Here is a 13,017-nt window from a genome sequence, read left to right as displayed (position 1 = left end):
GATCAGACTATCCTGTAGATCAAACTGTCCTGTTGATCAGGCTACCCTGTCAGACTGTCCTGTAGATCAGACTGCTCTGTAGATCAGGATGTCCTGTTGATCAGGTTACCCTGTCAGACTGTCCTGTAGATCAGACTGTCCTGTATATCAGACTGTCCTGTAGATCAGACTGCTCTGTATATCTTCAGAGATCAGCTGCACAACGTTTATGTTTTTCACTTGAAAATAACCTGGCAGCTTTGTTGCAGAATGTCCAAAAACCACAGCCAGACATATAGAAAAAATGTTAATGTTTTATTTGTACTGGTATAAAAGGTGCAGTATTTCCTTTGTCTCACTATGATCCTTCTGATGAGACACTTTTTTTCTGCAATGCTATATATACAATGATGTGAGACATTTTTATGTCAAACCTGTCTAAATCTGTTAGCTCACACACTGAATCTGAGCCTAAACTGGTGATTAAACATTTATTAAAGTGCTTTTCTGTTCTATCATTGCAACACAAACATTTTACAGAGCAATGTACTGTACATTTCGGTAAATGTTTTGATGTGTTTGGCTACCTGTTTGAACATTTGCATGTTCATTCAGGTGAGTCATTGAAGCTGAAAATTACAGTTAATGCATCAATCAATTTGTTGTTAAAAGTAATACAATTAAAACTTGCCATATCATACAAATAAATAGTAGTCATAGCCAGAGCTATTGCATGCAAACAGCAATTATGTTTCAAGCAGTAATACATTTAATTACTGGTGATGCATTTGAACAGGGTGCAAAGACTTATGTCAATGTATTAATTTTAGTATCTTTTTAGAATGTATTTACTTACACTTCCTTCTAATCCAGCCAGTGTGACCATTTTCTTCTTTAATATAAGGAAACTTGATTCATTTAAAATGTATAAGCATACTACGTAATGCTACTTGAAACATTATGAAAGAAAGACCCGTGTTTTGTAAAAGCAGAGCATTACAGTTATTTAACAACAACAAAACTACAGGTAGTAAAAACCAATCAAACTACTCTTTGTCCATTTCAACAAACTGTGAATGATTCTCAGGAGATTTGCTGTGAGTTTTACTCAAGTGGAGTTTGACTGCGTGGTTACTGGCAAATGTCCGACTGCAAAGTTTGCATTTGAATTTTGAGTCTACGTCTTCTTCGGTCACAAGGGCCTCTGTTGGTCTGACACTGAAAACCTTTGCCAGTTCAGGCTCTGAAACTTTTGTCTGATGTTCAATTGGCAGTTTGCTCATGTCTTTGATCTGGAAACCAAGATGAGATTCAAGATGTGAGATGAAAGCAGCCGGCGTTCTGAACTGGGATGCGCAGTCATTGCAGTAGAAGACCGGATGGCCTGTGTCCATGTTCTTCAAAAATTTGGTCCCACCTGTTTTCCTAAGCTGGTATTTAACATTGGCTAGCCAGTGGCTAATGGTGGTCATAGAGAGTCCAGTAAACTTGGAGATGTGCATCCGTTCCTGAGGACCAAGATCAGAGAGAAGATACTTGCCTTCAGAGGTCTGAAAAAGACTTGAAGCAAACTGGGCTTGAAGGATAAGCAGATGCTGAGGGTTCCAGTTCGACTGCCTACCTTTACGCTTGTGGACTGAATACACCTCACTGGACACATCTTCAAAACGCCTCACATCCGACTCCAGTTTCATTGCAGGCACTCTCATTGGGATGGAGGGCTTTGGTGTTGTGGCTTTTGGGAGAACCTTCACCATGTCAGCGATGTCAGACAGTGCGTGTTTCTGTGGCACAGGGGTAGAGGGCTGTAATGACAGGGAGGAGCTTGGTTTTCTGTGTTTGTTTTTTGTTAAGTCTATTGGCTGGTCGTTATTCGTGAACATGAAGTTGCTGGCTCTGATGACGGCCGAGGACGTTAGAACAGAGACTGGTTTCTCTACACCTTGGCTCAGCTCAGAAAATATGGACTGGGTGCGGTGAGGCGGGTCCCTCTCTTGTCTCGGCTTATTTGCTTTCCCCAAATGATTGTTTAGTACAGACTGGAGTGCACTTAGAGGGTTTATGCTAAGGACTTCCTGGGAATCACTGACAAGCTCTGAGGAGCTGCTGTGCCCGTTGCTGGCAGGAGGGCTGGGTGACGGGTTGGCTCTGTCAGAGAAAGCTGGGCTCAACTTCTCTTTGATCGTGTCATTCCCTTCACTTACACAGTCTGCATCAAGCTTTGAAGAGGAAGAGGAATCGTCCTGACAATCACTGTCATCATTCTCTGCCAGATCAAACTTACTGCTCCGACTCTCTTTGCCATCGGATGCACTACCCCTCTCCTTTTTGATGTCCGGATTGTGATGTCCCTGGAAACTCTCGAGTCCTCGAAGTCCCTGATAAAACTTCCCCTTGGGGGCAATGGGCCTCAGCTTATGGTTGAGACTCTGCTTAATCTGGATGGGGGGAGATGCTGACAGAGGAGCGTTCTTGATCACGCCCGAGAGCTGGTAAGCTGCATGGATGCTAGGGTAAGCGCTCCAGCTGGGCGTACCTGTTTGAGCCTTGTTGATTGCTGTGGCCACTGTATTAGCTAAAGACTTCAGTATGTCACCGCCTCCACTGGCTCCTTGCTCCAAGTCCTCCTCCCGAAGATACGGATACTTAAAGCCAGCATCAGTAGGCTTTTGGTCTGCTCCATCCTGCTGATCATCCTTGCCTCTCTCCTCTTCAGCTTGGTCAGGTTTCTTTTCTTTCTGGTGAACCTTTTCCGATTCTCCAGATGCGGTGCTTTTTGGCGAGGACTTCTCTCCCTCGGATTCATTAGCGGTGGGATCTGCCAGTGCCTGCATCTTCTCTATGGCTAAAGGATCTAGAGTTAACTGTTTACCCTTCTTGGAAGCTGAATTGGTCACCTTGATGAAGTGACCAGTAACCATCATATGAGTGGTGAGCTGCTGAAGAGTATCGTGCGAGCTTCCACACTCCATGCACTTCAGAATCTGAGATTTGCACGTTTCAAACTGCCACGTGTAGCTAGCACCGTTTTGATATCCATATCGGTTGTTTGGAGTATTTGCCAGGCCAGCTGACCTTTGAGCCTCACTGTAGCCTGTAGCGCCAGTGGTTGAGTCTGGAGAGCAAGGCCTTGTGGCTTCGAACACACGTTTCTTTGCCGGAGGAACTAGTTTCGGAGTGATTACTGGAATAGGTTCTTTTAAAGGCACTTTCTGGTAATGCTTGGTTTTAATCATGTGGACACTTAGGTCTTGGAGAGAGTCAAACGAATGGCCACAGAACATGCACTTCAGAACCTTCTGAGCATCTTCCTTTCCCTCCATGTCTTGCAAGTTCCTCTTACGGTTCTTGGAGGACGAAGTGGAGGCGATGCCTTGTTTGCTGTGGTTGTCATCCTGGTAGTGGCCACTCTTGTTCATATGGACAGTCAGCTCTACCAAGGTGTCATATGCTGCACTGCAGTCTTTGCAGCGGAAGCGACTGGCCCCTGTGAAGACACCTCCACACGCTTTGCTGCTCTGCCTGTACAGATGAACTGAGCTGAACAGGTTGGGCTTTGACGTGGGTTTTGGGGATAGAGTTTGCTGCAAGGTCTTGGACAGGGCGTCCTGGTGCCAGTCAAAATCGCCTTTGGTGCTTCCGTTGGTGCTGTCGCATTTCGCCTTGCTACCAGCATTGCCAACCTTCAAGTCTAGTCCAATGTTTGTCCAGTATGACTCTGACAGGAAGTTGGCATAAGCAGCCCTCATTTTCTCCAAACTGCCGTACATGTCATCTTTCGGTTTTGAACCGTGGCTCTCGTTGTCCCTCTGGCTCTCTGGTGGGGAAGATGTCTTGAAGTCAGATAGTCTGTCGCTGCCATCACTGAAACGGGACTCCAGCTCAACCTCCTGGTTGGACAAAACACTGACAGGAGAGTTCTGGAAGCTGTAGCTGCTTTTGTTGTCCATTTCCTTGTCCTCTGGAATTTTGGGGCTGGTCTTCTCAGAGCCTTCCTCTTCTGTTGCCATGTCATTCTCTCCCTCCTCCTCTTCAACTGGTTCAGGGACACCAACATCTTCATCTGGCTCATACACTGAAAAAAAAGCAAAACAGAAATACAAACATTTGTCAGCTTTGACTTGATTTATACTAGGCAGATTTCAAGACTTGATACACATGTCTTAATATGTGTACACATGTATTTGTATGATTTGGGCATTCTATACCAAAGTGTCTAAATATATTAACATCCTACTATTATGGTTTAAAATTGCGGTCTCTTCCGTTTTGTGGAAACCTATGTTGTATCTTTGTTTCAGAAAAGATCCTCCACTCATAGAAGGATGATCAGAGAAATCATTTGGCAGCAGTCTAATTTCTTCGAAGCTTTCCTCTTCTAAATTATTACAAAAGATCTATTCAAAAGTGATAAATGTAAATTCCTGATAATCTGGTACAAAATGAAAACTTCAGTCTTTGTCTAATCATATTGCAATTTTTACAGAGCTCCGTTTGTCGTTATGAAAATTTTCCAAATTTAAAATTTGCTGTGAAATGCTGTGAAGTCATTCTGCACTTTTGAAGATTAATGGTCTAAAATTAAATATCATAAAGTCTTTCATTTTAAAGAATCAGTACAATAAAGGGTGACAGGTTTAAGTAAAGAGCAGCAAGGAACAACCTAGAAGGTGTTTATCAGAACTATAGTTTGTTTAAAACTCATTTAATCTTCATTAAAAGAAAACTTACATTATGGAACACATGAAATCATTTTGTTCTTTCAATGCATAACATCTCCATTTTTAATATGGTAAATACATATCAATTATTTGAGTCAATTACATCCGTCACTGGTCAGTCTGGACCAGTAACATTTTGTGTAGTAAATATTCCTTTTTCGGTTACACAAGACACTGAATGTGCAGAGCTGTTGAATGTGAGCTTTAAAAGTACCTCACTAGGTCCTCAGCCTTTGGATTCTGAAAATAAGACTTTTTTTTATCAATATTTCAGAGGTGCCTCAAGAGGGGGCCTGGAGGTGAACCGCTGCCAGCTAATGGATGAAGATGGAAACAGGATTCAAACTCTCAAAACAAATCTAGAGAACGGGGCCCCCGTAAATGAGGGGGGGGCTGCCTCACACATGCAAGAAGACTCCCAATGGGCAGTGACCTTGATCTGCTGCGATGAAGATTTTTCAAATGGCTGACCAAGATTGGTGATTGCCTCCTGGAACACACTCACTCTTTCCCCGTACTCGAGAAGAGAGTCATGTTTTATGTATTGAAATGGGTGTATATATAGATTTCATATAAGAAGAGCTATGGACTATGACCGGCTTGTGTCTCTTTTCCATGACTTCAGTGGGGACAGTAATGTGACGGATGTGTTTATAGAAGGCAGCCTGGTATATCCTGGCCTTTACACTTACAAACCAGGTGCCACCTGATATGAGAAATGTACTGACATAATGCATGATAAAGAATACTAAAGCTGGCGTTGACTAAAAGCCTATCCCTTAAAAAAAAAAAAAACATTTGGGAGCTCTTTGTGGCTACACTGTATTGGATATGAAGTGACCGACTATGGTTCGTTCCCTGCAGTCTTTGAAGTGTAACAACACAGACTGGAATGGCTATGCATACCTGTACATGTTCATTGTGTTTTTAAGAGTATATCTAATATATGATGGCGTGAACAAAACTGTTTATAAGTGTTTAGTGGGCAGGCGTAAAAAGCACTCTGGTGCCATTCACTCCGACCAGAGTCGCATAAGAAAAAACCTACTGAGTTATGTATTTCTAATCTAGATTCTGTGTGTAAATGGAACATATAACCGTGCATTTGAACATAAGACTAAAGACAAATTATCTCTGTTAAAGAAACTGCTATTAACTATTATATGTTCTGACAATGTGGCTCTACCAAAGCAGATATTTATTACCTGCAGTTTAAGTGAATCTAAAGCAATTTACATTCTAATCTTCAACCTTTCAAAAAGCAGTTGATTTATCTAATACCAAACAATGTAACAATTTCCATTAATATAGAATGCATTCATGATGGTATGACTTAAATTAGCCTTTAAAAAATTATGATTAATACTACACAAAAAGAAGCCTGTATTTTTCGCACTGAATCATGGCTTCTGAGCTGGATGTGTTGTATTTTAAAAAGCACAAATGAACCTCAGGCATCCAGATCCCTCCAAAATCCCTTAATACAAGCCTAGCCTTCCCTTCCTGGGCTGTCCTGTATGCCAGCCTCTGATCTCTGCCAAATGGCAGTGTTCCGGAATACAGGATCAAACGGAAGGGCACGCCCCCTTAAGACATTACGAGTTAGGCCTGGCTGCTGCATAAACCACTACAGCGACATTAGGACACAATATTACAGCCCGGGCAATTACAATCAAATCCCTCGCTCTGACCATATTATTGATGTTAAAGTCAATAAAACAAGTAAAGCATAACTTGAACCGAGACAGCAGCCATTTGTATTCATTTTAGTAATGTTCAATATATATTATTTTAATTAAGGCTAAATGCTTGCTGGTGCATAAATGCTTGCTGGTAGCTGCACCACGCGCTTTATCCTTGTATGAACAGAGGAACGGCTATCGGCCGCAATGATCATATGAGGCTACGATCTACACGGGGAGCTTCAAAGCAGAGAAGTCTGCCTTCGGTCCAACTTGGCTTCCCAAAGAAGGGACTGGCATACGCGCTGGGAGATTTAACATGTCATAAACTCCTGTAAACCCTCCAATCTGTGTCACAACAAATTTATATCTTCAGACAGGGACATGCAAAGGTCAGAAAACCTAGGGTGTCCATCATAAATCAGCCATTTGAAGTGTTTATAACATTAATCCACTGGAACAGACTTCTGGCATAACAAGACCTGGATTTCGCGAGCTAGTTGGTCACATGCCAAATGACTGCGCTGAGCAGAGCACACACTATGCAGTTCACACACTATGCAGTTCACACACTATGCAGTTCACGCCTCATTCACACAAACAGTAGCTGAATTGGCACTTTTTTTACAGTCCACTTTGATTACTGTAAATTTGATTAAAGAACATTAAAGTGCATGCAGAAGTATTGGCCAGTAGTGTCAGCCATTTTGAAGCACTCTGTTCATCAAACCAGAAACTATACTCTAACAAATGTATTAATGATTGCTGTGTGACAGATAAAAGAATGTGAGCACAATCCTTATCATTTCTTCTGGGGGGAAAACCACCACTAAGAGTGCTGGGAGTACGTTCAGAATGTCGAACACTGAAATTATTCTGCCTTTAAATAGAGCAGCAGAAGACAACTAACGATGTTTAAAAAAATAATAATAGTAGAAAGAAAATTGCAAACAGCTTCGTGTCCCACTACTGAATCTAACTTCACAGCACTCAGAATAAAAAAAAAGGCTGTAATATTAATAGGCCAACCAAAATGGCTCCATACCAGGCATCCATTCAACCCTGATTGATTCTGGTTTTAAACGAACCCCCTGAAAACAGCAGAGACAAAACAGCTACTTTCACTCCAGCCGTTTCTTGCCCAAACATTATGGAAGTGCAAAGAATTACGTGACTTAGAATTACGTGACTTAGTCACGTTTCGGCACCATCGCTCCCCCGAAGGTGGTCGGTACTTTGACTCTCCCGTGCTTTAAGAAATACGCCATTGTTAGCCAATCATTCTCGACCAGACAGACAAAGTTGTGTGTGGTGTAAGTCTGTCTGTCAACATCCACTCTAGGGTCTGATTTGTATTAATTTAAGGAGCATGAAGTGTCATACCGCTGCGGTTCTTGTGAAACCCCGCAGCCCTGAACGCCCCCCTGTACAACCCCCCCGCACCCCCACCCCGCACCCCCACCCCGCACCCCCACCGTGCCAGTGCCCTTCTGTTAGTCCTACTAGCATTTCGGTGGCGTAACATCAACATTTATCCCTGCAGAGGCAGCGTCGCTGTCATTGATCAGCCCTGGCTAACATGGACAGTCAGGACTTAGGTAGGAGACAGCTGCAGTATCCGGGGCCCTTTGTGAGTATCCGAGAGGGTAACACTATCTTCACAGGAGACGCTCTAATTCCGAGGTGCCGCTGACAGGTCCGTACGCCTGGGCCACTTTCGCCATGGCCCGCACGCCCGTCTCAAGCTGCAGTCCCCCCCCCCCCCACTTTTTTCCCCCGCCGCGCACCAATCGATAGCTCTTTTTACTTCCCATTGATTGGCTAGCAGTGGGAGCGACCTAAACAGAGGCTGTTATGACATTTCTAGATTTCCCCCTGTCCTTGGGACAATCAATTACACGCGCATGGCAATCAAAACCTCTTTGCAAAATGAACCTGCTCCATGACATTTTCATCTCTTGGATTTATGCCATGCTTTAAAGCGAGGGAGAGAGAGAGAGAGAGAGAGAGAGAGAGAGAGAGAGAGAGAGAGAGAGAGAGAGAGAGAGACAGACAGACAGAGAGAGACAGAGGGAGAGACAGAGGGAGAGAGAGGGAGAGAGAGGGAGAGAGAGAGGGGGGAGAGAGAGAGTTAAAGAAGGAGAGAGATGGAGGAGAATGAGAGTGGCAGAGAGAGAGAGAGAGGGAGGAAGAGAGAGACAGAGGAAGGGAAAGAGAGAGGTAGAGGAAAATTCTTATGTCCCACATAAGAATACAGCACGCATGCGCATCACTGAAACATATACACAACACACACACACACACACACACACACACACACGCACATCACTGAAACATACACACACACACGCACACGCACGCACACGCACACACACGCACACACACACGCACACACACACGCACACACACACGCACACACACACGCACACACACACACCGTAGGCCAGGAGAGTGGCGTAATCTCTCTGCACCGAGCCCGGACTCTTGTGCTAGAGTCAGGCGTGCACGAGCACACTTTTGTTGGACATATCGCTTTGGCTATTGATTCCTGTCATAAGCTATGACAACCACGAGCACTGTGGGTTTACCCAACTGTGCCCTATATAGAGTTCAGGAGTCTTACGGCAAACGCAGCCGCAGCACAAGGAGACGTTGATGAATCGCAGCGTCGTCGGGAAGCTCTCGATTACTGCGGCCCGCGTCAGTCTCCCTCCACGCTAGAACACCACCGGCGGGAGAGAGGCGGACTGCAGCTACTGGGCCTGTGTAATCAGCGCCTGTGTTTTATGTGGGGATATAATACAACTCAGAGGCAGAATAGAACGCTCCTGTCCACTTGAACAAAAGAAAAGGCTGTAAATTCAAGCTTTTACAGTACTGAGAAATGACTTTGAAAATGCAGCGTCTGAGAGAAGAGTTTCCTCTCTTACACTTTAAATCTCACACACAATAAAAACTTCCCAGCTGAGGTTTTCATTTTTACCCCCAAGACTTATTTTGAAATATTCCTGATCAAATTTCAAACTGCCATAATTAATAAGCCAAACTTGGGTATTTGCCTGTTCAGTAAATCAATCTAAACTATTGCAAGGAGTCCGTACAATTTGTCTGCTGACATTACGTGAGTTAATCTGTAATATCCTCAATTAAGCCATCTGCCAATATTGCCCTGAAAGAAAGGCAAAGCTGTGTAAACATCCCCTAGCACAGGTAAGTGTCAAGATTAGGTGACACTTATAAAGTTCAGAATCGTTTTTACGGTCTTCCAGAAAGATCTAGACAAGGCCTGATCGTTCAAACGCAATTAGCATGAATATTTCTTAGCCTTTTCCATCCACTGCGGTGCACAGGGACGTATTGTGTGAGCTGCTCTGGAACCCCAGAGCCACGCATGGAGACTAGAGCGGCTGCAGGCAGCTCTACCTACCCAGCGAGCGGCTTCCCGCTACCTCATCCCGCACCGAGACTGGGAGCCAGGTGCGAGACTAGAGTTCATTTCTGTATGCATGAAGATGTTCCTTAAAGTGCATTATGTCCTCCACTAAACATGAGCTACTCATGCAGATAAATGTCTGGCTTTCATACGCCCACGCGTTAAATATTTAATGGTCTAGTATAATCAAATTCAGATTCACAATTCAAGGAAGACAGTAGGAAAGCTGCAGAGGTATGCACAATTGTGGACCTGCAGCTATGCACGCTGGGTAACATCCCCTACAGCTGCACTGTAAGAAAGCAAAAAGCTTTTTCCCAAGGGGAAACTGAGTCAAGCAGCCAGTCTAGCAGAGGTGTGGGCTCAGGTCTGAATCCCAGTGGTGCCACTTGCCATCTGTGGTTGAAAATGGTGGGAGTGGAAGGCTGTGGAGATGGTCCCCTCGTCTCTATACGGACATCTACAATGGGGAGGACATTTGCAGCCAGCCTGTAACAGAGTGGGCATCTGCACTGCCACAGAGGGGGGGATTGTTTAATAAAAGATACACACATACACACCCACACATGTGAACACACATACATGCACGCAAACACACACACAAGTGCACACGCACGTGAATATTTGAAATAAACCACAGCTAAACCAACAAACAATCAACAAAACCTGATTGACTGCAGGACTTGTTTGTGCACAAGTATGGGAGAAGAGTCTTATCTAGAAATCCTCTCTCTTTTACCGTAACCCGAGGCCTGTGTGGGAACATGCCCTACTCAGTCTAAACTGAATCAGTAACTGTAAATGACAACCGACTGATACGGAGTCTGATAACTCCAAAAAGTTGCAAAAGGATCTATGTGTACTACTCAAACTCTACACAAACAATCCATCTTTCAGGGGGGCTCACGTCTCATAAACTCTGCCTCTGAGCCGGCTCCCTGCCTCTAATCTCCGTGCACAGGGGGCGGACCATTTCTCCACACACCCCCCCATGGAGGCCTAGGAGTCCGTACTGTCCTAGTGTCCACCCTCTCTCCCCTCCCACACCCTCACACATGTTGCTGCCAAGACATACGAAAAGGGGAGGTGCTATTGTAAGCTTAATGTCTTGTTGGGCTTTCCGTTTCCCTGATCAAATGTCACTCAGGAATGTTTGAATGGTAAGGGAAGAAAGTTTTTAAGGTCTGCAACCTCTTCTACACCAGATTAGCCCCCCCCCCCCTCCCCCAAGCGAGGAGGCCACAGCCCACTCACACTCCCCCCTGAGCTGCCCTGAGTTTACAATACCCCCCCCCCCCCCCCCCCGACACCCGCCGAGAGGATCAGACCAACACAAGCGCCTCAGTGTGGCCGAGCTCAGTTTGCTGCTCCACTTGACATTTACCTACGGATTTCACCTGCTCCGCTATTGTGCTGCAGTCCTCGTGAGCACACACTGTGGGCGTATGAGGAAAGCCACGCTTCAGGAACGAATTGAAGACATCCGCCATGCTAAGTTATTCAGTAACGTAGCGTGTGCGCTTGACATTATCCAAGGCGGCGGCTCGCGAGCGTTTGGCCTCCGCCTCGCTCCTGCGCTCCGCGGTGAGGCTTCACGACGGCCGCTGCCGTTCTCTGCGAGCTCTCAGAGGAAGTGGGCGGGGACTGCTGGTGGAGGCGGGTCGACTGGGACACCCCCACCCCTGTCCCACCCCGCCCCCTCTCTGTCCTCTGCGTTTGATATGAGCAAAGCCCTCATGTGGCCTTCTCCTCAGTCACCTTGCCTGACACATATAAAAAGGTCTGGATGTACAGAAAAGACAAAGAAGTGGGGTATGAGTGAGCTCTGTACGCCACACAGGAATCGACCTTCCTTCATCTATCCAGATAGCAGATTCATAAATTTCCTGCAATTTGTAAGTATTAATTGATTTATGATAAAGGTTCTGTGGGGGTGCTAGCTGTCACGCCACAGGTCCATGGGAGCTAAAGCAAATCGCTCTCACACTGTGTAGCAGTGACAGCTTTGTGTAAGTTTTGACATCTGCCTGTCTTGCCACCATTACAGGAATCAGTGGTTAATGCTGGGGCGCTGTAGGAGGAAGGAGCCAACGGTCCAGTCTTTTCCTGCAGACACTGTACTCTACTACCACCTTCAAACAGGTCACAAAATGTCTCATCGAGGTCAGCTCGTGGTGGTGGTGGAATTCTATTCAAACTAATCTGCATCCTGACTCTCTCCTCTTCACTCCAAATCCTCCTCTAGCTCTCTACAAAGCGTCATTAGATTCCACCTTGCGTTAGACCAGCATTTCCGTTCAATTTTCGGCATTTATTATTTTTTATTTATTTATTGCATTTTAAGTTCGTTAATAGGCAATTGCCACTTTCTTTGCCTTCGTTAAACACAGCGATGCTCGCCGGTAAACCTGCGACAGAATCGCAGTCTTGTCACTTTCAGAGAGGCACCAAAGGCTGTTTGGTGGCATGAACGAAATGAAAAGGAATGGAGGCTTTTCCCGCCAAAAAATAAAAAAATAAAATCTGTGAGGCGGCGAGGGAGACGCAGTGAAAAAAGGGGAAAAGATTGCCTCCAAAAACACTCTCCTCTCCATTGCCATTCATTTTAATGGCAAATTTGTCGCGCGCTGTTGTCAAGCGTCCTCAGCGCAATGATTAGGAGCCGCTAGTCGCCGCGAAAGCGCTAACTTCAGGATTCGCCTGGTGAGCATTGTCACTCGGTGACAGGCCATCCCGCACACAGTGCCTGCCCAAACTGTGAGATGGGTTGGCAAGCTCATTCCTGGGGAAAGGGGGAAGAAAAAAAAACTTTCCACCCTTAACATTGCCTTCCTGACACTCGCGGATATTTTGTGGCGTTGATATCGAGTTGTTGATTAGAACGAAAAAGCCACCCGAGTGAAAGGCCAGGAGGCTTCCTGCTGAGAAGCGTCAGCTCCTGAGCGAAACTGCCAGTCCTCTTTGGAGTTAACTTTTCACTTCCATGAAAGCGCGCTCCCATGTACACCGTTTAGAGCGATGAGTACACGCTGAAGTTTAAGCCACGCTGTAATTTAAACCTCGCAAATAATTCAGCTGGGAAGGTGGTCTAGAAAGTACAGCTAGGGGCTTGGTCAAAAAACGTGGATTCCATCCCTGTTTCTTTTGTCTGAATAGCCAATGAAAAAGCATGAGTCATTTCCTAAACCCTTACTTTGACGTG

General features: G+C 45.2%; 1 protein-coding gene across 1 annotated transcript in view; it reads right to left on the bottom strand.

Moving 5' to 3' along the window:
- Window positions 1–273: 273 nt before the first annotated feature.
- Window positions 274–13,017, bottom strand: part of tshz2 (teashirt zinc finger homeobox 2) — a 41,114-nt gene continuing 28,370 nt past the window's right edge. Inside the window, exon 2 of the mRNA XM_076983926.1 lies at window positions 274–4,054. Within this exon, the coding sequence (XP_076840041.1) occupies window positions 1,026–4,054 (3,029 nt within the window). The 3' untranslated portion in view covers window positions 274–1,025. The remainder of the gene's footprint in view (window positions 4,055–13,017) is intronic.

Source organism: Brachyhypopomus gauderio, chromosome 21, assembly GCF_052324685.1.
Source record: "Brachyhypopomus gauderio isolate BG-103 chromosome 21, BGAUD_0.2, whole genome shotgun sequence".
In the NCBI taxonomy this organism is placed as follows: Eukaryota; Metazoa; Chordata; class Actinopteri; order Gymnotiformes; family Hypopomidae; genus Brachyhypopomus; species Brachyhypopomus gauderio.
This window is presented reverse-complemented; position numbering and strand designations above follow the sequence as displayed.